General features: G+C 44.2%; 1 protein-coding gene across 6 annotated transcripts in view; it reads right to left on the bottom strand.

Moving 5' to 3' along the window:
- Positions 1 to 362: 362 nt before the first annotated feature.
- FAM13A (family with sequence similarity 13 member A) overlaps positions 363 to 24,248 on the bottom strand; it is a 131,661-nt gene continuing 107,775 nt past the window's right edge. For 5 of the 6 annotated variants that reach the window (XM_032109717.1, XM_032109718.1, XM_032109721.1 and 2 more), the window contains 10 exons: positions 20,201 to 20,414; positions 19,689 to 19,827; positions 18,494 to 18,575; positions 18,131 to 18,351; positions 16,694 to 16,777; positions 12,627 to 12,722; positions 10,988 to 11,071; positions 6,825 to 7,021; positions 6,042 to 6,143; positions 363 to 5,175 (listed from right to left, as the gene is read on the bottom strand). In XM_032109717.1, coding sequence (XP_031965608.1) covers positions 5,049 to 5,175; positions 6,042 to 6,143; positions 6,825 to 7,021; positions 10,988 to 11,071; positions 12,627 to 12,722; positions 16,694 to 16,777; positions 18,131 to 18,351; positions 18,494 to 18,575; positions 19,689 to 19,827; positions 20,201 to 20,414 — 1,346 coding nt within the window. In that variant the 3' untranslated portion in view covers positions 363 to 5,048. The remainder of the gene's footprint in view (positions 5,176 to 6,041; positions 6,144 to 6,824; positions 7,022 to 10,987; positions 11,072 to 12,626; positions 12,723 to 16,693; positions 16,778 to 18,130; positions 18,352 to 18,493; positions 18,576 to 19,688; positions 19,828 to 20,200; positions 20,415 to 24,248) is intronic. The other variant, XM_032109719.1, reaches the window with a different exon arrangement.

Genomic DNA, 24,248 nt, shown 5'->3' with positions numbered 1-24,248 from the left:
CTAGACACTGTTGTGTCTAGTGGAGACGGTCTGTATTTTGCATACAGTGTGTTGCATTATTGTAGATAACATGTATTACACTACAGAGGTAAGTGTGTATATGTTTTATATAAATGCAAAATGGGTGTATATTTGTATTTACACATCATCACACATCTCTCTTCCAGTAGCAGGTGTCAGCCCTGTTCAGCTGAGGAGGAGGAGGCAGGAGGGGCCAGGGCTGTTGAGGACTTCATGAGCCACTTTATTGAGCTGAGCCACCCTTGGCAGCATCCCACACAGAACAGAAGCTGTCACCAAACATGTGCAGCCAAAATAGTTGTATTTTCTTATTTTATACAAAATACAAAGTGTACACATAGTGTTTTTCAATCCATTTATGTTAAAAAGGACACCAGAGATTCAGTTTGAAGTTGCTTACATAAATCATGTAAACAGAGACCCGAGCCCAGAGTCACTGAGGTGGCATTAGCTGAGGAATGCACTGGCTGCATGATGGCATTCCCAAGTTGCTTTTGTACAGCAAATGCAGTCTGAAGAAAAGTGATTATTAACAATTTTTTCTTTCAGTCAGGCCCCCACACCCACCCTGGTACTGGCTTCTGCACTCAGCCAACCCAAATATTTGCTATACACCAAGGTATTTGCAAAATTATGTATGATGTATATACATATCCATTATTCTAGGACACAGTTCCCTGCATGCAGGTGTCCAAAGGGAAGCACAAGGATCATACACTTGCTGACCATCCAAGGTCCAGCAAGTGTTCCACTCTCCATGCTGTGAGTGACCATGCAGGTTCGTGAGACTTGTCTGCCCCCTCCCAGAGCTGGAGATGTCAACCCACTCCAATCTCCAAGGACAAGAGCTTCAAGTTTCCCATGAATCTTCTAAATGTGGGGCACCAAGACATGCAGTAGAGGTCTGGGGTGGGCTGTCCAGTTTGGATTCTCAGCCAAGTCCTGTGTCTTGCACCCCAAGCAAAGGGCCTCCGACCCCACCTGCTGTGACAGTCAAAGGCAACACAACCTTAGTCAACACTTCAGGGAAAAACAGGAGGCGCCCAGGAGATCCTGCTCAGCCATCAGCCAGGCTTGCCCTCATGGTGTTATCTGTGCTTGTCCCTCTAGGATATAGATGCTGCAAGCTCTGACTATTAGTGCAATTAATTATGCCCCACTTAGTCCCCTTCGCCCAACTGTGGGTTACTTTGTACTTCTCCAGGTATTGGACTCACTGCAAACATTTTTTTGACTTAACCTGTAGCAATTTTGGTCTGGCTGCTCATCTCAGCAGCAACAGTCAATCCCTGATTTGTCAATCCCAGCTCCAAAGATAGTGCCTCAGGCTAGAGGATGGCTGGCAGCACTTACCCTCTGAAACTTGCACACACCAGGAATAACAACTGATGTATCAGCAGAATGATTAAAAGAAAAATGCTTTAATTTCACTGCTTTTAACAGAAACATCCATTATTCAAATGTTTACTCAGCAGTAAACAGAATAAAACCAAAGAATGACAAGTTTCCCCTCTACCTTTCACTCCTGCAATCTCACTTTGTGCACAACCCATTCATGGCCAACATTTACATTATAATGATTTATTATACCACAGTGTGGCAACACAGACACGTGTCCGAGATGGCCCCTGGGGGAGGGGAAGCCCAACAGAACCTACTGCCATCCTACAGCAGACAGCTTGTTCTAGTGACATGGAAAAAGGTTGTCTTACACTAAATAGCTTATTTATATCACTAAAGTACAATTTTGTACAGTACTTCCCACCTTTTAAAAAGCACAGTCTTGTATTTAATGTTCTCCAGTCAATAATCACTGATGTTGGCACAGACAAATCATCAAACAAAATGCACAGCTGTTGCTTGAATTGACTTGGTGTGGTGGGGCAAACATAATTTCTGGCTATTAGTGGTCAGTGGGAAGTCAAATCATCTGTGGGAGATACAAAGACAACGTTTTAGTGCTCAGGAGTCCTCCTCCTGTGCAGGTTTGGGAGAGGGGAGTCACAGCATCTGCAGACCCAGAACAAAGTTCACCATTTGTACATGTCTTTCCAGGACTGGAATTTTAAAATTCACTTCTCTCTAATCTTTTCTAGCAGTTCCCTTCACAACAAAGCAGTTGAAGTTTGGCTTTCTTTTGCCACTGGGAAGGACTTGAAAAGACCAGTTCAAAAAGAGAGATGGCTAGGTGTGTTTCTTTTTTTTTTTTTTTTTAATGTACAATCTCCATTAATAGGTTTTGTTACTTTTAGTTTTCAAAGTTCAAAAATATAAACTCTCTAAAGTGCATAACTGTACTTACATTTCATAGAAACTATCTGAAATTCTAGCAATATACCATGTAAACAGCAGTAACTAAGCATCAGAAAATGCTACAATCTCATCAGTTTAAAAATAAAATGAACTGTTCCCTACATATCATTTATCAAGATTTGTCAGGGGAAAAACCCAGCAAAACAGATAATTTATCAGTACACAGTGCAAACAGGCTTTAAAAATAAGCAGAGAAAACATACTCCTGGGAAGCCTTGGCCCACTGAAAAAATGCATGATTATGAAAAAGGGCAGACATTGCTTTTTGCATTCATTTAAAGGTGTCCAGGCCCAGATGCAGCAAAGCAAACAGGCTTTACTCCATTGTAATTCAGCCACATCCCAAAGGCAGGCCAGCTTGAGGTACACACTCACCCTCCAGGCTTTTGCTTTGCTGAACTGGGCCTGAACAATATAAAAATGAGCCAGTGCTAAGGACCTTTTGGTAACCCAGCATTCTTTCTCATCCCACACTTCCACCAGCAGAGTGACACTGCAGCCAGCTTGGCTCAGCTGCTTTCACTAAAATAACTACAGAGAGTTGACAATGAGAGGAAGAGCCCACAGGAGCAGGCAAAGGCACAGCTCTGGCTTCCTGGCCTGCCCTGGGGTGGGACAGGGGTTTACCCTGGTCAGGCTTCCCTTCAAAGCACTTTTTCAGCCAATCTGTCAGCCCAGTTAACACACCCCAAGGATCAGAGGAGATCCTGTCTCAGGAGACAGGAACTCAGCACCTCTGAAAAGCCAAGCCCCAGGTCAGAACACAAGTCCTCCAGACTGTCTGGAAATACAAAATTCAGTCTTCGCTGGTTTTATATGGAACAGGCAATCCTGCAAATCAATAAAAAAACCAAACCAAGTTGTGAGTCCTCGTCCCAAGTGCTTTCACTAACACACATCTCTGCCTTACCCACCCTGACTAGCAATGGGCACATGCAGCCCACGGCCACCTTTGGAAGAGTTCAAGGGATCCTGAAGAGACCAAAACAGCAGCAGTTTTGGCAAGAACACACACAGCACACATGGCAAGTGAAAGGGGATAAATCTAAGTACCACAACCCAAAACCAACTATTTGTGAGCCCACTTGCCCTTAATAAAGAAGGAAGGGGGAGAAGTTGTTCTGGGAGTCCTCTTGGCTCCTCTGGTGTGGCATGCATGAGGCCTGGCTACAACCAACACTGGGTTCCATCTTGGCTATTTGGCTTCTGCACACTGGCAGTGATCCCCTGGGGAGCTGAAGAAAACATTACAGAAGTGCCCTCCCTTGGGTATCAGGGTGGAGCCTGGCTCAGGGCAGACCAAGGGGTGCACACAAACCTCTGGAGCAGGAGAGTGAGCCCGGGTGTCCCAGGACGGCAGAACTGTGAGCCCTCAGTGACTTGGTGTCCCTAAACCTGGTGTCCCTAAACTCGGTGTCCCTAAACTCAGGGCCTTTCCCTCCTTCAGGCAGCACCTGTTTGACATGTGCACCTGAATCAGGTGTCCCCAGACTTTCTTTCCTGAAAGCCATAACCAATTTGAAAACGCTGCATTGCCACAACTTGCATTTGAGACAGGGGCCCTTTCCCCAGGCAGAGCATGGCTCCATGCTCTCAGTTCCCTGCAGTCTCCTCTGTGCTGCTATACCTCCTGCACTGGGAAAGAAAAGCTGCCACCATCAGTGTTGCTGCTGCAGCCCACACAGGGCTGATGTGCAAGAAAGAAGAAAATGTAGGTGTGTGAGTTTGTGGGACACCCGTGTGGACTGTTCAGCTTGGGCTCAGGTATCTGTATCATGATGAAGCACATGTGATAATGGGGGGTGGGGGGGGAGGGGGGTGTCTTCCAGATACCTGCCACATATTTGACACCAGGTATTTACCCAACCACCAAAATCCCAAGGGATTCTGACTTAAAGCTTTTAAAACGTCTTCTCTTCCCTATTGCCCAAACATAGTCAGAAGGTCTAAGTATCACCCTCTAAGCAGAACAAGCTGATAAGAACCTGGATGCATGGCTCATTTTTTTTTACTACCCCAAACATGCAGGTACTTCCTTCTACTTCGGTTGGATTTGCCATCAAAAAAGTGGGAAGAAAACCCAACTCAAGCCTGCGCCAAACTGCAACTCACACCAGCTCTGGCTGATGACCAGGAGATTCTTACAGCATTTCTCTAGAGCAACAGAAGATGCTGGACTCCAAGCAGTCAGGTCAAAAACCTGGGCAAATCTTTACTGCAGCTACAAGAGAACAGTCTTGGTGCTGGTCTGACCTGTACCTTCAAGTGAGATCGGTCAGGGCACTTGTCTGTTCAACTAAAGTAGAAGCTATTTGATGATTTCATTACTATTAATCCTATTTTGCCTCTTGATATAATATCCTGGGGGGGAAAAATAAAAGAATAGCATGGCTGGCTTTGATATTCTAAATATTACAGGATCTGTAAGCAAATCATCCAGAAGGATCCCTTCAGTGCAGTCACTGAGCAGTGTTGTGCCTCCTACACTGGCAAACTCCATTTTGGGCATCAGGCCTGGAGAAAGAGTGGGCAACAGCAAATGTAGAGAGTGACAGAAATCCACCTTTCCTCCCTCTCCCACCTCTGGGAATGACCCTTCAGTTCTCAGGGAGCTCCTCAGCTCTCCCCAGTCAGGTTCCCGCTGCATCCACTTCATGCATTTGTCCATTTGGTGCTCTCTCCTCTTTGTTTATTGGCAAAAACAATCTCCTCCTTTACATGATCTTGGAGCTAATATCTCTCTTACTGATCAGGACTTCCAGCAGCCTCAGCTTGGCCTTAACCTGCTTGTATTCATTGTATTCTTCAGCCATGGGAGTACGGTCTTCTTTCTGCACATTCCTAGTGGGAGTGAAAGCAGATCATGAAGATTTCTGTAACAGGAAGCCTCCCTCAGCAGCCTCCCTCTGTCCCCCTACAAGACCTACAAAGCAGCTCCTCTCCTCCACTCCTCGTCAGGGAACAAGACCAAAACATTTATCCTTTGAGAGGAAAAAAAAAAAACAAAAAAAAGGGGCAAACAAGCTGCTCCAACAAAGTGTGGGACTCTTGTGTGTTGAGGCTGAGCATAATCCCACAGTTCCAAATCCTACTTGAAACATGCCCTGCTTCTCTGAAATCACCAGCTCTGCAAAAAAGCTGGAAAACACTTCAGGAGCCATCTAAGTGTCAGCCCATTTGAGCCTGGCAAAATAAAATACAGCGTCTCCTGGCTCGGCACCACAGCACTTACACAAACAGGCACATTCATGAAAAGAAAGATGGCATTTCTTTCATCAGCCTGCTCTTGGCTTTTTAAGTTTTCAGTGATTTTACAAAAACCCCTAAGGATGATGGCTGGTGACAAGAAACAGACAAGAAAATTTAAAACTATAAATATATGAAAACATTCTATCAGCTGGTTAATGAGGTACATTTCCTTAGAACAATAAAACCAGTTACACTAAAGCAAAAATACTTGATAAAACTAGTGTCTGAATACCTCACAGACAAGCAAGAATAGGACAGCAATCGTTAGGGAAAAAACTAGTTATTGTAACACTGGGTAACTCTTCCACCATTCGGAATGTGAGTAAAGCAGTGATAATGACAGTGAAGCAGAAATAACTAATAAGAATTCAGGTAATTTTGCATATCTGGAGATCTTTGGACACACAAAACAGATTAAAAGTAGCTGAAGAACAGAGAGGCAGCTGAGAAACTGTTACCTTCCATTTTGTCGGAAAAAGTTATCTTCAAAGTCTCTCAATTTTTTTCTGATTCGCTTTTTCTCTTCCCTGACTTCCTGGAGCTGCTCTAACAGTTCAGGGCTGTTGGGTTTAAAGATAAATGAGATTATCCATATGTACACAATTATAACAGGAAACATACAGTAAACCTACAGATGTTTAGCTGTACGTATGCCAAGCAAGGAAGCTGCTCCTGCGAGCAGCTCTGGCAGCCTCACGTTACTTGAAACATAAAGCTCTCTGAATTCAGTTCAGCAAAATGATCACAGTCTTAAGCTGCAGCCTCTAAGGAGGTCAAGTGTGCACTTCACAATTCACCACTAACTTCTACAAAACTTACTTGCTGCAGATGGGTCTGGGTTTGGTGACTTTTATAGGACTAAATTCAATTCAATTCACAACCTAGGGCTACCACCTACATGTGTTTGCATCAGATTTGGAACTAGCAAAGCTACTTCCACTTGACCTCTCCAAAACCTGAAAAACCTTTTGGAGTGCAGGGTTTTCATGACAAAGGCTTGACACAGGTGGAGTTACTATTTAGTGATGGAATCCAAAGATGCAGATGCTAAGTATCAGTATCAGGACAAGGTAGTTTCTTCCCAAACCCTTTCCTATGAGGGTCTATTGCATTTAAAAATAAAACATGAAAACTTCTGGCTCAGATCATAAAGACAGAAAAACCCAAGACAGTTTTCTGACAAATAAAATGTTATCTCAGCAAGAAATAACTTTTTGAAGTTGCCTGTGAATTCAACATACATGGATGCTTCATGGAGATTTGAAAGCCCCATATCCTGACTGCTCCTAGATGGCATCTTATCATCCACCGGGGAAACGAAGCCGTCAGCATCATCTTCGAGTTGATCCAAGAAGCTGCGCACGCTGAAATCTGTCCTCATGGTAATTGTGAAATCCGGTTTCACACTGCTGTCCTCCTCAGACCCCTCCTCTTCCTCCTACGCACAGGGACAGAGCACCCCCACAACAAGACACGTTATTGCTTCCCTTCTCAGGAACAGGTTCCTCCTTTCACCACATGCACTGGGGAACAAGTATGAAAAGAAGTGGAAAGGCAGAGCAAACACTTCAATTGCCAAGCAATACACAGGACACCAGAAGACCATCAGTAAGACACCCTAGAACCAAAGCATAACAGAGAAATTGCCACCACCAACTCAGATTGGTTAAGGAGACCCAGGGCAACACAACTGAGTGAAAAAAATACCTAGGGTTCAGAGCAACCTGTTTTTTTGTTTAGTTTATGTATTCTGATGTAAATAAATGCGCTTACAGTTGTTATGCATATTGTCCAAAGCATACCAGCCATCCTTTGCGTTTCCCTGCAAACATTTCCCAGCAGTGAGACTGCCAGGTTAAAACCTGGAGTTTTCTCTCAATAGATGCAGCTCAACAGCTCTCTCTAATGGCTGAACTCAAGACCTCAAATGCTTGTACAGCAATACCAGTGAGCTCAGATCAGCACTCATACAATTACCCAAATGTGGGATATGACTGACTGTAAAAGGACTGCTGCTGCTAACATGTTCCCAACATCAGCTCTGACCATTTAGCTGGAATAAAGCAAAAACTGTACTGGAAACTCTGCACAGTGCAATTTCGCATTTCCCCAAAGCACACTGATGAATTGGTTGTGTTCCATTTTTTTTTTTTACAAAACTTATAGGCATGAGATTTGAAAGTCCCTGCTGCACTTGGTATTCACCAATTCACTGTGTTCTCAAAAGTAGGGCTTGTCCTGTGACACTGTCCAGAAATAATTTTAATTATCAGGGAACAAGGCCCAGTCTCTTATGTACAGAGACATTTCTAGAAGGCAGTTTTCAACCTTAATATAAGGAACAAGGCTACTTAGACAAAGAGGCAAATGGCAGCATGGACAGTAAATCTCTTAGATATATATGTGCGTATGTACATGTAAGTGTATTTATTTTACAGCCATGTAACTCTAGCCAGGAAGGACCTAAGCATATGGGTATCTTTAAAAGCTTTTGGGAGCTAACATCACTGAAGTCTTCAATACAAAAATATATTGCAGCACTGGGACCTAAAGAAGACATTTTCTTGATTTTTTTCATGTAATTCCTTGTGAATAATTCAATTATTCCTAAGAGAATACTCCCATATTTCAAGCAAAAAGGGATAACGTAACATCAGGACCTGGCTTAGTCCCATTAAATCCTCAAAATCAATGATTTATAAATGCATATATTTAAATTAAATTATAGTTTGCCCAGAGTTTTCTTTTTAAGTTAAAACTCTACACCATGATAATGCACTGCAAAGCCATAGGCTAAGAATTACAACCAAGACTGAGGCTGGAGGGTGAAAAAGAACATTATCTGAGAAGAAGTTTTGAGTAGCAATAATAACAAAAGATACAGAGAAGTCTGAATGCATCTTAGGAAAATCTGCAGGGAACTTGGGAAAGCTGAAGCAATATTTAGCACATGATTAGACAGGACCCATTTCTCCAGACATCAGTTGTACACATTAAACAGAAAGCACAAACCAGCAGCCACATACTGATCTTAAACCCTGCCAACAACTCCAGGCTGAACTGGGGAGGGGAGAGCATCCCTCACCGCCATCTCCCAGTCCCCAGGCATGCCACCCTGCCCAGACTGGGAAGGGCTGCAGCAGGAGAACACGGATCCTGCTGCGCAGTGGAGAGGGATTTGCTCAGTCAGTCTAAGCAGTAAAAACAGCACGCTTTGCTTTAGGGGAATCTCTCTGGCAACAACGGAGGAGCTCCCATGCCCTTTTCTGGGAGAGCTCCTGGAAAGAAAGCAAAGGGACAATTTCCATCAGCAGTGTGACAAGCTGCTCCTGAGGACAGATGCAAGGTGTTTTCCTCACAGAGACCCACGAGCCTCTCTTGCCTCCCTGCAGGACACCAGCACGCTGCCCAAGCCAGCAAGGAGCTCAGGAGCCAGCCTCCTGCCACGGGAAGCCCACAGGAGGAAAAGGAAGTGTAGAGATTTCATTTAGACCTCAGAGCCAAAACACTGCATCTGGCTGTCACAAGACCTCTGAAATCATTTTGCTCTTAAATACAAAGGAGTGAATTAAAAGGATTCTTAGCCAGAACTCAAACAAGGAAGGCCCTCCAAGGTCTTCCCTTGAAAAAATCTCACATAGGAACCTCATTCTAAACCTGCAGCAGCACTTACACCTTGAACTAGAATGATCTTCATCAACTAGATTCATTTAGCATGCACCTGATTGGATTGTTAGGCAACCATGAGGCATTCCAGAATTACAAATGTAAAATCCCCAGAGTATCCTATCATCAGCAATCCCACAAAGCAAGAATCCCAACGATTTTTTCAACACAACATTCAAGATACTGTACCAAAACGTTTGGCAAGGTCATCTCACACCACCTTTCATGCTTTTAGTCAACTCTCCCAAATGCTTCAAGAAACTCCCCCCAAGAAACACCCAAATACTGACATTATCAGGGGCCTGTCAAATATTTCCCTGTCCATAGTGGACCTATGCAGGAGCTAAGTTTTGGGGCCTTCTGGCAATTTCCTCTCTTTCCTTCTGAGTGTAGTTCAGTACTAAGCTGCCAGATGCAGCTTCACAGAGCCCCATTTAAGTGTTAATAGGCACATAACATTAACAGGCTTAAGGCTGTCATCCTGATCTTCTGCTAGAAACCCCTCCAGGTTTGTATTCCCTGCAGGACACTGCTGAACTGGTTTGGTGCTGCCCTGGCACAGCACCAGCCCGTGCTGGCCATCAGAGATCACCATAATTGACAGCTCTAAGTTCTCACACTGGGTGCACGCAGAGGTGGTGAACAGAGGACATAGTAAAAGAAAGAAACAGAAGCAAACAAAAACACTCCCCACCAGATCAGTACTGCAGATTTGAACCAGCGGTTATCTAGAAAATACTAAGCAGCTCAGTGATCATTAACCAGCTTCCAAACAGCAGCTTAACATCTTCACTCTGCAATCTGGTATTAATGATAAGTGCCTAAAACAGTCCATTAATATACAATCTACTGCACTCGAATCACCTTGGATCTCTAAGTCTGCAGTATTTACATTTAACCAAGCTCTGGCTGGACAACAGATAAATGATCCAAATGTGCAGAAGCACTTTTCTCACTTGTTACACTGCAAGGGCACAGAAAGCAAGCCAGGGCCCAGCTCCACGCTCTGTGTCCTGATCTGCTGTTGGACTTTATTCCTCAGGGGAGAACGCCCAGTATCATAGCAGTCTTCCCAACCCCAAATTAGTACTTCCCAGCAGCACAAGAAGAAACACAACAATCCTGCCAACCAAATCAGCCCAGGTATCAACTACCAGAATCGAGATGTTCTCACTTCCATCCTCATGTCACTTAAGTTAAAAACACCCTGCACAAGGGGGTGAAAAAGAACCTGGATAAATTAAGTGGATGGAAGCAGGTAAGGATCCTGTAAGTGCCCCGGCTGGCTCCATGTGCGAGGGTTAGTTTTGTGAGAGCTCATTCCTGCCACAGTGCTGGGTGCAAGCCACAGAGCTTGGGAGTGAGAGAAACTACCGCAAAACAAGTCAGTGCCTTTTAAAAGAAAGGAGGAAAGCAAGAAAAAAAGCAAGGTACAACGGTAATTGTGATTTTTCAAAAAAATTTTTTAAAGCAAAATGAAATATATTATGTGCAAATAGAGGGGAAAGGAGAAGGATAGGAAAGTATGCAAAGCCAAGGAAATACTGTAGTCTTATCTACAACAAGGGAAGAATTTGATCAGAATTGGCGAGGCTTAAAGCAGCTACTGATTTTTCAGGAGGACACTGCAAAAAAATCAACACTGATGAAAAAAAAATCAATCAACCATTCTGTTTCATTGGTATAAGGGGAAAGTTGATGCAAACTGAGCAATTAGTTAGCAGCTGGAGGTCTTCACCTTTATCTCCTTGAAGAAGGAAGCTGTTTCGCCCTCGATAATTGGCTGCAGCAAAGGGCTTCTCCGCTTGCTGGAGGGGGAACCCTGTGACAGGCGTTAACAAGTATGTTACATTGTGAACCCCTTTCTCCTCCACCACCTGCTCTCAGCTCATTCTCACCCACACATTCACTCTCAGCTCACGGCTGGACACCACCAGGAGAAATAATCTTTCTCAAAGAAGAAAAATGCCTGGCAAACCCCCTGAACCTTGGGCTGTTTTCTCTCAGGATGTTGCTTAGCAAAGGACACCACTGCCATTCTGTTCTTAAAAAGAAACTTGGATGCTCCAATATCGCCTGGGTAGTGACTGCAAGACAAAGGCTGCAAGAAAATAACCCCCAGCCCACGGCCCATACACACAGAGAGCATTTGGCTGGCTGTCCAGAGCTACAGGGTAAGCTCAGCCAGGCTTTCCAGACTTGCTTTCCAGGAGCCTGATTTCCCACTGAAGTGCCTACTGATGTAGAGTTGGATTTTCAAATGTATCCTGTCTCTCTAAGAGCCTCTCACTGTACTCACTCAGAAGAGTGGGAAGTCTCATCTCTCCTTTGACAGCCTCTGTGAAATTTCAGTTTTGTGTCTAAACAGGACCTGAGGTCTCTTTGAGAGCTTTGCATTAAACTGCCCATGCACACCTACACAGTTTGCTCCTTCTCGATTGCCTGTCTTCACAGCACATATTTTGGGGACTATTTTGCATATTCCAGGAGGAGCAACTTTTTATTTTGTTTGAAATGCAGGACCAGGAACACCTCCCGGTATTTGCAGAAAAAAGCCCCACTTCTCAGTGGCACTGCACTGAGCAGTGCTGTGCCAGCCTGTTCACTTCACTGGCCATCTACAGAAAGTGGGCAGGACATGAGCACTGCTCAGGAAAAGCAAAAAAAGGTTCACACATGACAGAGTAAACAGGAACTCTGATAAAAGAATTCTCTTTCCATAGACAGGCATGAAGTATTCTGTGTGGGTTTTTTAGATTAATTAATTTTTAAAAACTGGACTACACAAACTGTCTAAAATTAAAGACTAAATTTTCTCCCTGGAGGGGTGTATTGGGTTCCTTGCTGGTGGCAAAGCACCACCTTGAATGAGGGAATATCCACCATTTGGAGGACCTCTTTAGTACAAATTAAGTGTTAGAAGACTGAGGGCCCTTTCTTTCAGCCAAGGACATGCCTGGCATCTCCTGTGGGATCTACTCAAGTCTGTGTTCCTGTGTACAGGAACCCTGTACATACAACCCTGGGTAACCAAGCAGCATGGAAGACCTACAGCTCAGCGTGGGTTGGTACGGAAAAAGAAGTGAGGCTGTAGCCAAACAGAAGATGATGAAATAACAGCAGCAGCCCAATGGAAGGAGAAGAAACAACACAAGGTGAGATGTGCCCTATGGCTCACAGGTGGGCACCAGAGCCCCTTGACCAGCTTTTTCCAACTTCAGTATGAAGTGTATGATTGACTCACTCATTTTCTTTATCTCTGAGTGATAAGGGAGGTTGGGACTTAGCCTTAGTGATTGTGTCATGTGCAGAAGTGTGGCGATTCCTGCTTCCTCTTGAAACCAAAGAAACAGCCCCCAAAAGAATGCTGTACTCACAATAATAGGGATGGTGTTGGCTCTGGAGAGGATCTGTTTGACCAAGCGATACCTGTCATACAACGGCTTCATCACCTGCCGTTCATTTTTGGTAACCTGAAAAGGAAAAAGAGGAGAGATCCATGAAGCCTACAGCGAATACTCCACTGCAGAACTCACGTGCCTGTGATCACCCTCAGTCTGAGGGGCTTGAAGAGACTTGAAGGGGCTTGAAGAGTACTGGGATGAGAGGTGAGCAGCACTAGCCCTGAAACTCCTGTCCATCATCGCATCGCCTGTGTCCGGTGCCAGCTGAAGCTGTGGGTGGGGTGTCTTTTAAAGGGGCTGTATGAGACAGGTGGTTTAAAGGAGCAGTTAGGGATCAGATGTCCACAGCACTAAATGACCCACAGAGGCAGCACTCTGTGCTTGCAATCACGTCTGCCACTGTAAGCACAGGACAAGGTTTCCCATCCTTGTTCTTGTGGCCGGCCCTCAGTGGCTGTGTTTATGACTCATGAAAGGAGAAAGCAGCTGCACCGACTGGATACTGCAATGTGAGGAGACTTCCCTTGAGTAGGGTAAACTACAGCTTTCACAAAAGCTGACTTTCTGGCTTTGCTATTCCTCCTAATTTCCTGTCCAACCCAGCAGTCTTTCATCTTTTTAACCCCCTAACCTTGCCCTCCTCCATCCCTCCTCCCAGCCACCTTACTGGGAAGAATTTACTGCAATGCTCAGAAGGGATGAAGGTGCCAGGGCTGTGTGGCATAGAGAAGACAGAATCGTGCTGTGATGTCTGCCCCAGGTGCTCCTTACATTGCTCTGTCCTTAACTCCACTCCTCCTTACTGCTTGCTGTGCACCCTCCCCAGTTTGAGAGCATTACAAACTGAGTGTGTTCATTTCTGGATTTTTTTCAGATTCAAGCTGGGTTTTATTTCTTCAATGTTTTCTTACAGCACATTAGAAAACAAACAAAATCCTCAGCAAAACCTGATCATCATTCAGCACTGTCTTGACTCTCATCCTACAAGTGTCCTTCCATTAGATCTTTTGTCTAACTTTAGATTATAAAGCTCTTATGAGGAAGCTTTAACTGATGTCACGCCTTTCTACTGCTGCTAATCACCGGAGCACCTGAACAACTGCCATATAAAAACCAGCATAAACAGTGTAACCCCTAGAGAGCTTTGTGCAATCTCTCTTTCTACAACAGAAATAGGAGAAAAGGGAATACAGCTTGAGATGGGGGCAATTTTAAAGGGAACTGCATTTTATTTTGTCCACAGTTGACTTTCACTGGCATAATCTTTCTAAAGCTTTTACATCCTCCCTCCAGAGAAAGAGAGGGTTTTGGCCTGTGAGGAGCAGAAAGGCTGTAAGTATTGCCAGGACTGGGATGGCAGGGATGAACTCTAAGGATCTGGAGATCGCATCCATCTTCCTCCTCATAACCTATGTTCCCTCTGTGGGGGGCAGAAGAACAGGGAGGAAGAAGGAAGAACATCTTTATTCCTTTCCTGGTTCAATGCAAACATCCCCAGGCCTGATAAGGGGCATACAGATGGGCAGTCTGAGCTCTGGGGGCCAAATGACCCACATCCCAAAGCACAGCAGGGCTCCAATTCCCGACAGCCTCGAGCTGCCTGTTCATTGAGTAAGCAGCTCACATGGATTACAGGGATGTGAGCGGCATCAAACAATTCACTCAGCCCTCTTTGTATCGAGTTTTGTGCTGATATGCCTGCACTCAATTGCACTGGCCAGCAAGTTGCCTCCAGCTTTGCACATTTCTCTGTAACTCATCAGGAATACAACTAGAGAAACTGGGTACCCTAAATATATATATTACATTATTCCTAGCTTTACAAGATTAGCAGTTTGTGGAACAGGCGGTACAACACTACTGCTGGCTCAGACAGTCTGTTACTTAAGAAAACCCCAAGACTATGCTGAGGCTTATGTTGAGGCTGAGAATCAAACCTTCAATTAACAACTTTTCAAAGTTGATTAACAGCACTGTTCTGTACAGAAAAATAAACATAAGCCTTGGAATGGGCACAAAGTCCTTAGGTATGCTGAAGAATGGAAAAGATAAACAACATCCTTCAGTGTCTGAATATCAATGTGGAGGAACAACACAGAGAATTAATATAGGAGTTGGAACTTAAGTGTATGGAGTCTGAGCCTGCCCTGCAGCTCACTTACACCAGCAAACTTTACAGAAAGCACATTCGGAAACTAAATGTTTAGTACATGGGCACACTGTCTCATTAGGTAAACATAAGTAAGACCAGCAAAACCTGAGTATATTTTGGGAGAACATCAAAATGCAAAGAGACTGTTTGAATAATGGAGCCTTTGACACAACTCTGGGGCACACTCCACATAGCAAAAGAGCAGCAGCTGAGAACAGACCATTGCTTGCATTGTTAGAGCAACTCAAGAATTTCTGCAGAGACAGACTTTTGGCTTAACTAAAACAGTTCAGTTCCACCTTTGCAGGTTCATCTATCACTGGTGCAGAAAGACCCAGTTGCACAATAAATCTGAGCTCCATTGTTTTTCTTGTTTAGTTAAATGTCTTTAAGACAGAAAAAAAAACTTGGCTGAACTATCCCCATTCTCCTCAAGCTCCCAGTACTTTTCCACTGCTCCACTGCCAGGAGCTGGGAACAGCAAAAGCTGATCAGTCTTCCTTGCCACGCAGTTCAGTGTTGCTAGGTATAGACTGCTTACTTAAAACCAAAACAAATTAAAAAGCAGTTGTATGAATGCAGCATCGGAAAGGGTAGGTGGGAATAAAAGTATGCTGACAAGATGGGCTCTGGGCTTGTTATCTTTTTGAACACACTGAAGTGAGTTCACTTCAGTAAGATGTCAACTGCTGATTTATGTAACTGTAAAAGCAGCAAAAAAAGACTTGGTCTCACAGAGAACACAGGGAAGGTTAAGTGGATTCCCTTGTGCTGCCCTTTTCCTATTTTACACAAGAATAAATCTGCCTGTCCTCTCATGTCACTATGCCATTTTCAGCTGCTAGTACAGTTTGTGACTGTACAATATTAGCATCCATGAAGGCATTTAAATAAATGAGTCAGACTTTTTGAAAACAATGGATAAAGAAGGAAGTAATTCAGAAGGAAAAGATCAGGAATCCCGTGCAGCAGCAGAATGACAGATTTGTGAGCTGCACTAATCAAGTACTCCTTATAAGCAGTAATTTGCTGCTCCCAAGCCACTGCTCAAAAGATCAGCAGCACTCTGAAATTAAGTTACTTTACCTACACAGCTGGTAACAAAGATTATAATGTCATCAGTGAAAGAGAAGAAGGGACACATAGAAAGCCAACTTGATGGCCTGGAAGCTACTGTGTTTCTGCCACAGCAGGGATCAACAGAAGACAATACTTAATTCTCTGTCCTCACAAGTAAGCTGCCCTTGTTAAGATGTGATGTACAAGAAACCTTATGCCGTTCTCTTCTCCTGGTACATGGATAAAACCCATCTGTTTCTCAGGAGAAGACTCAGATCTCCTTTCAACTTAAGCTGTGATGCTCAGGAGACAAACTTCTTCAGAATTCTCTGGCCCAAGAGGATGTGCAAAAAGCAAGGCACTGAGTGAAACATGAGGGAGCTCCTCTAAGAAGGAGCAATTTATATACAGGTGCCTTCCCAATTAGCCATTGATACCAGAAAACCACAAACTTCCTGGCTGGATGGCGGACCATGCACAAATATTTCTGTGCAGACTGTTCACTGGGCCACAAACTGGCTGTCTGTGGAACCTGGTGAGCACAACGCCAAAATAATGCCCATTCAGCCTGCAGGCTCTGTCCTGCAGGTGTCTGTCCAGCCCAGTGCTGCGTGAGGACATCACCCTGCCCGGAACAGGCTTCCTCAGCAGCTGCAGAAGTGAAGGATCAGGGAGGTGGATTAGAGGGTGCACATGTGGTTTGGAGAGCAAGAAGCTCTAGTGACCTGACATCAAAGGGGCATTAGGGGTAAATGATGCCCCCAACATCTACCACAAAGACACAGAAAGATGTACTTTGAAGAAAAAATAAAAATGCTGCAGTACATACCGGTCTGCCATGAATGCCTTCGTAATACAGCAAAGCTTTTTGAAGAGCCACTTTTTCAGCTGCTATCTGATCTCTTGTCATGTCCTATGAAAAGTGGCAGAGAGAGAGAGAAAGGAAGGAAGGAAAAAAGTCAGATTCCTGGACTCAAGAAATACTGATCTGTGGCATAACCAAAGTCATGTCATACCATCATTACATTTTAAATATTCATCTCTACCTTCCAGTTCTCTTTTCCCAGCTACATTGCCAAATAAGACTGTTAATGTGAGTAGAACCCTAGGCACAATGCAGGCAGATTGAACACACAAACTTTGCATATGAAAGTATTTTATGTACCCAAGGGGGATTTATAGGTTTTAAGTGTGCTTTGAAAAAAACACTAAGCAACTTCTAATGATGGTGGCTCTTCTTCAGTTAAGATCTGAAGTGTAAATTCTACAACAGAACACACACGTCCTTTCTTCTTCTCGAACTATGAGACAAACTCCTGTACCTCCTGTAAAGCTTGACACCTTTGCTTTGACTGTCACAAACACACTTTACCAAGAACTCAAGTGCAGCTAGATTGTCTCTTTCTGCCAATTCTGCTATGGAGTGAAAAGCTGTAGCAGACAAGAGGTGACAAAGCCAAAAAAAGGGAGACAGTTAGAGAAGACTTCTCTAACTAAGTTGGCCAAAATTCCCCCACTGAATTTGCCTGATACCAAGCCTTCTCTCCCTATCACAGTACCAAATACTATCACAGTCCCTCTATAAGTGGCCAGGCTGTAGGTTCTTGCTACAGTGAGAAAATAGTCAAAATACATGCTATAGTATGTTTTTCTTCTGCAGATCTAGCAAACAAAGATAATGCTGTCTGCCTCACTCATGTACAGCACTGCACAGTTTACATGTTAGCAGACTCAAGGACTTCATTTACAAACCTGCCCAATCCTCAGGAGCTCACGGCATCAGACACAAAGACCTCCCTGCTGATAACCCTCAGAGATGACAGCAGCTAACAGAGCTCAGTGTGAAACTCTGAAGGGTACCCTGAGAGAATAACATTCAACTTTGGAGTGAACAAGGAGTAAACAGATGACACGATCTCCAGAAGCACTGGAAGACTCAGAATTTGCCAAAAGCCTTTGGATGCAACAACAGAAATAGCCAACATAGGGCAGGAAAAAATTGCAGTAATTCAGAAACATTACTTAGAATATACAGGGGTCAGACAAAGAACACAAGATGACACACAATAGAAACTGAGCTCTGGGGAAAAAAAATCAAGATACTAAGGACAGAGAGCAAGGAACTAAAGCAAGTCAGCCCAGACTAATGGCTGCAGACTTTTTAACAAAATGTAGAAGACCACAGCGCTTTCATCACAAGTGACTGTGTAGATACAAGTTACCTACTTGCACTTAAAGGCCTAAATCTGACCTGTCTACATTGTACCTTAATGTCTTCAGGTCGATTTGTCTCTGCTCGTTTCTCTTGAAGCTTCTTCTGGATGGAGTCAAGGGTCACTTCCACAGCAGGCTTGGCAGATTTATCTGACAGCTCTTGCTTCTTGTCATCCTCCTTCTCCAGCTGAGAGCCGAAGCTCTTGGGGAGTGTGTTGCTGCGCTGACGCACAACAGGGCCAAGGTCTTCCTCTGATATCTTCAGTTTTGTCTCTGAACAGGGAAATTCGGGTAAAGATGAGCAATTTTTCATTTTTAAAATGTGACAGTGACAGGATCACTGCCTCACATCAAATCCAAATGAGGCATAGTCAAGCTGCCCCCCTCCAAAGGTGCACCAGTGGCGGCTGCTCACCTTTAAGCTGCTTTCGGAATTTGGCCAAATCATTTGTCCATTTGAGCACTTCAGGGTTGGCTGCTTTGTCGCTGTGGGAGGGCTGGGAGGAAAGAAAAGCCATGCTGAATCTGTGTTAAACCACTAGAAGACATTCACTGAAACAAGTGTGTGGCACAAAGGGGTACACTGGAATTTGGACCCAGCACAGAGCACAGGCACTGGCTTCTGACTGGCAGCTGCACACCTCTGACCAGCCCATTTCAGACCTTGCTTAAACTGCGCCTGCCTGTCACAGCAGTGTGTGCTAGGGGCATCATGAGATGGATTTTCTTTTTAGAAAACACAAAACATTTGATGGCAGTGATTAAGTTGTAGACGTGACTCAGAGGGCCGGATGCACATTGGAATCCTTGTGTCTATTGTTTCCTAACAAGAGGGCACCTCCAAAATAGAGGAAACCTGGCATCAACAGTTGGAAAAGTGTTAAAACACATGTATCCACACCAAAGGCTGCCTTACATCCAAACACATCAAAGTAACCCAAATGCCAGGCTACAGCAAGCTCTGGGCATTTCTTTCAGCCTCTTCTATCGCAGGCAGGACCTTTACAGTACAACTCTTTGCCATTTAGATAGCCAAAGATGCACACATGCAAAGCTTTATAGCTCCTTACAAAGCTTTTTGTGCATCAGAAGGGCATGTCAGGAACAATTAAGAGTTCAGCACACTGCTGCTGCTCAGCAGCACTTTACTGTGGTTCCTTGCTCAGGAATGAATGGCAGCTGCTCTCTCCCCTCTGCAGTGCACAGGTGTCCTGGGATTATCATCATGCAAATGAGATGAGCAACTGTGCTTCCCATATGCTGAACTTAAATAAACAAACAAACAAATTCAACACAGCTATTTCTACACACTGTCTTAAGCAGTGGTTGAAATCCTACAAGTTCATTAGCCTCCCTCTCTTGAGCTGCATGGATAGTGCATAATGCCTGGAAAGGTCATTTGCTTGGATACACACTTTTGGGAAAGGGCAGCGGCTTTTTTGTTCCTTTTTTTTCCCCCCTTTCCTCCTTATAAAAGCTTTCAAGCCCTCTGTATGTTTGGCATATTTCCCTGGTGTCCTTCTGTATGCTTGACCCACTTCCCTGGTGTCCCTTCCCTTTGCTGCTAATACATACATCTCCACATAAATGCTTAACTCCTAGAGACTCACTCTGTATTTCCTCTCCTCTTCAAATTTGTCCTCAAATCTCCTGATCTTTTTCTTCAGCCCCTGAATCCTCCGGGTGAGTTGTGCAGGGGTAAGGTCTTCTCTGTCATCTTCATAAGATCCTAAAGACGAACTCCGTCTCCTACGAAGAGCAGAGATTGCAGGAAGAGCTTATCCAAACAGCCACAGTACATGTTAATGTAGAGAGGGCCACTTCAACTTTGTGTAAATAAAGGCAAAGCCCACAAAAGTGAGAATGCTATGTTGCTACTGTGCAGTGACAGAGAGCAAAAGATGCTCTAACAGCCTCTTTCAGCAACAGCAAGTCTCTAGATATCAATGCACAAACCCAGAAATTATTAACTACAAAGAACTTCTACAAAAATATCAGTTTCGTGTGAATAGGGACAGAAACCCAACGCAGCACAGCTGATCCACAGAGATGCTGCCTGATGCAACTGTGCAAACCCTTTGCAGCTGGATGTGAAAGTCAGCACTGGCAAGTCACAACCCACCTCATGAAGGAATGAGAATTGGGAGGAGAAGGAGGCACTTCCGTATCATCCAGGTACTGCTGGCTCTGCCCATAGGCATAGAAGCGAGGGGACAGCATTGGATCGCTGTCCTCATCCAGAAGCTGGCGAATCAAGCGCCCGGCCTGCGGGGAAAGGCGAGCCTCATCTGAGTCTAAGCTGTCTCGCTGCCATGAGGAGAGAGCAGGGATGGGCTCTGGGAACAGTAAGACAAAGGCTGGTTTTATCGGGTTTGTTTTACACACAAGACAGACTCCAGGTAACTTTCTAATGAACCTTGACCCGCTCGTCCCGGACCGAGACTCTGGTCACCAGGCATTCTCTGGTCACTACTCGCATCTGCCCTGTGAGCAAAGCATTACAAAGCCTGCCCACAACAGGTAACACAAATATAACTCATCTCTTAGGTGCAACAGAAAACTGCCCAAAAGCTGGCCAGGAACTACCATGGACTGACACCAAATGAGGCAATCACCAGCCAGCACCATTGAGGAAAAGGTTATACTGGACAGAGAGTATTATTGCACATGGTGCATAGAGTAGGCAATCGGATTCCAGAAGGAATTTTTTTCAGTTTCAGGATGTACAAGTGCTGTAACCAAATTAAATGGTTCTCCTGTAGGCCCCAGCACTCCAATGCAACCCTGTTGCCTGCTACTGGAAATTCAAAGCCTAGGAGTAAGCATAGGTTCTTCTAACCTGCAAGCAAAAGGTGTCTCACGTTACCACCTGTTCCACAGTGTGCTTAGCCCACATATTAACAATTACAGTAATATGATCTGAGTTTCTCCTTCTCCCTTTCTCATGCAATCCCGCTGCTTACAGCATGGTAGAAAAGTGAGGAAATCTTCAGCCCCCTGGACAACCTAACCAGCTAAAAGTAAAAGCAATGTTATACAAGGAGGTGGTGGAGTGGGAGAGAAAGAGAAACCCAATTTAGCATTGCTGATTAGCATAATAGAGCCCACAGAAAGCAACTGCCTCAATCTTGTGATTACTCCCTCCAGATGCCATAAGGAGTCCAACATTTTGTGTTCAGATAGTTTACTAAGCTGATTTGCATGCTCCTACTTAAACTGTCTAATCCTGTGGAGCTAAGAGGCAGGCTTTGAACTTACAAATCTAACAAACAGTTCTAGAGTCAAGTAACAAAACAAAAACCTTACAGAAAGCTCCCAGACCAGCCACAGAGCTACAGACTAATTGTTTCCTGTGCCTAGTGTGTCTGGTCTTCATTCACAAAGAGAAGGGGCTTTTGAAGTTACCAGTTTATGAATCAAAAGCAGTGTTTCCTTTTGCTAAACAAGGTTAACATTTTCACAGTTCAGAGTGGATTGCACGAGGATTCCCCTGCAGAACCTCTGTGCTGTTTAATATTCCCCCTCTGTACAATTTGAGCAGTGCAAGATCACTGCCAATGCAGCAGGGACAGGCTCAGTGCTGTTTTGCCTGTACACATCTTCAAAAGATGCTCCCTTCCTTGTCCCTTCTTCCTTAGCACATGGATACAAATGGCACGCCTCTGCACAGAGGCTGGTGCTGCATGTACACTGATGTGCTACCCTGAACAGGATGACAGGAGGTTTTTGCACAAGCTTTTTGCATAACTGCCCCTCAAAGGTGTTGTGGTAAGAGAAGCACAAACAAACCTGCCTCACAGAGGCTACTTCCATGGGGTGTGCAAGTCCCAAAAGTGTATGTAGGCTGTTTTGCCATGTTTTGGAAAGCTTATGTAGCCTGTACTTCCTGCAGTTAATTTCTGAAAAAAGAGGTTTTCTAAGCTCTGTTCAACCATGGCACTTTCTAATACCTGAAATATTTTGCATCCATTTCCCTCTCATGATTTTAGGAAGGGTCTCACAAGATCTTTTGTAGCAAAATAAAGGGCAATACAAAAGGGAAAAAATAAATATATTTGACTGGCAGGAATGAGAGTTAAACGATGCATGAAATTCTTCTAGACATCTCTCACTTCTAATTGAATACCTCTCACCCTCCAACAGAATTTCCTCTTGGAAATTGTTAAATAACACCTCCATGGGATTTACATAGATGGAATAAACTTAGAAAAAACCAGGCATATTTAGCAGTAACTAAATTAAGCTTCTACCACATCAGCTAACAAAGCCATTATTAATCATGCATGATGCATGTGACTTTGTCCAAGGTGGATTTAAAACCAGATAGCACGCGACATTCAGGGAATTGCAATGGCTCAAAGAGTCTCTGATCAAACCCCAAAAGGCAGCAAAGCACTTTATGTAACCTGAGACTGAGGTATGTCTACTTTCTATTTTGTTGATTTCAAAACACTCCCCCAAAACAGAAACTCCCATTTCAAAGGAGAAAGTGTTACAAAGGAGAGGGGGAAAAAAAGTCCTAAAAGGAAAAATCAAATTTTAGACTTGATGGAAGAAATGGCTGCTACAGAAAATCATCTTTCTTTAACCCTTGCTCCTGGAAGTCCTGTCTCTACGGGTAATTTTGTTTCCCTTGCTGACCATACATATTTAGAAGACAAAACCTCATCTAGACACAAAATGGCTAGACCCCTGAGACCAACACAGCACTTCATCAAGGAACATATTTAGATATGTACAATTATGGATTTTATCTACATCAGATCATTAAGTGGACCAGAGCTGCAGTCCAACTGCCTTCTCTCTCCTGGTGGCCAGGTGCCAGGCACTTCAGCTGGAAGCACTGGAATTGCTGGATCACACAAATGCACAGGAACCTGCTGGTAATTTGCTGCTTTTTCTGACAGTGCACAATCAATTAATTCATCTTTAACAGGATGCACAATATCTTTTGTTATTCATCTAGCCAAGATAGGTATCAAAGCACTGAGCTTTTTCTGAATACTGCTGAACTCCTGGACTGAATGGTTCAGTTTTGAAGTATCTGCTATGAAGTCCAGTTTTAAAGCATCCACCATAATGATTGATGTTGTCACCCTTTCCCCCTTCTCCTAACTGAAGAATAAAATCTCAGTAAAGAATGTAAACATTTCACCTTTTCTTTGCCACTCACTTGACAGAGCAGTTACACGTACTCCTCTTCTGTCCTGAACAGATCTCCCCTGCTCAGACAAAACTCTCAGTTTTCTACTAATCTCCACATTTTTTCCATGTACTATTTCCTTCCCCCATTTTCCAGAATGGCAACTTTTAATAAAAAAAAAAAAAGTGCGGGGGGGGGGGGCGGTGGTGGTGTGGTGGTGTGCGGAATGTTTATCCACCATGGCAGTACCAGCGCAGAGAAAGGGTGAAAGAATTTTTAATGTCTTGGTCAGACTCTCTAGGCATTTCTCTCAGGTATGCTGTCTCTAAGCCGGTGCAGAAGCAGTGAACTGTGTGCTGGTATCGAGCCTGCAGTCCTTCAGAAGGGCTACGCTCCCTCTCAAAATCCCACAACCAGCTCATCTTTCAGCAAAGCTGTCAGCCATCTGCCAAGCGTGGCTCTGCAGAGCTCCGCAGGCACACGGAGCATTGCCTGTGGCAATCCAGCCTCTCTGCCAACCTGCTGCATGGAGGGCTCGAGATTTTAATAAACCTGAACCATTAAGTGCTTCACACAAGAAGAAAGATTTATTCTACCAAACTGGTGTATTATTGGTGAGCTCCAAGCCATCTCACTGACAAAACCTGACTTCTTTTTATCACTACACTGTTTATTTGCCAGGGTTACTGGGGGCTGGAGGGCCAACAGAGTGGTGTCTACACACAAATACCATTTGAGGTGCAGCCAGCAAAACGCCACAGGCATCTCCTGTTTCCCTGTCTGCAGCCACACAGCTCATACATGCTGCTAACACTGCTTTTACACACACCCATCTGTCAAACAATCGAGGCCAAATCTTAGCTACTGTAAATTGAAGTAGGTCCAGAGGGATTAGAAAGTCTAAACTCATTACAACACCTGAGGTGCTATATCAAATGCCACTTGAAAGACTCCAGAAAGACCTCTCATAATGGAATGAATAAAGTAATTTAAAACCTCATCCAAAGCATTCACTAGCTCAGTAACA

Source organism: Corvus moneduloides, chromosome 5 (assembly GCF_009650955.1).
Source record: "Corvus moneduloides isolate bCorMon1 chromosome 5, bCorMon1.pri, whole genome shotgun sequence".
Taxonomy (NCBI): Eukaryota; Metazoa; Chordata; class Aves; order Passeriformes; family Corvidae; genus Corvus; species Corvus moneduloides.
Note: the sequence above shows the minus strand (reverse complement) of the source record. Positions and strands in the feature narration are given on the sequence as shown.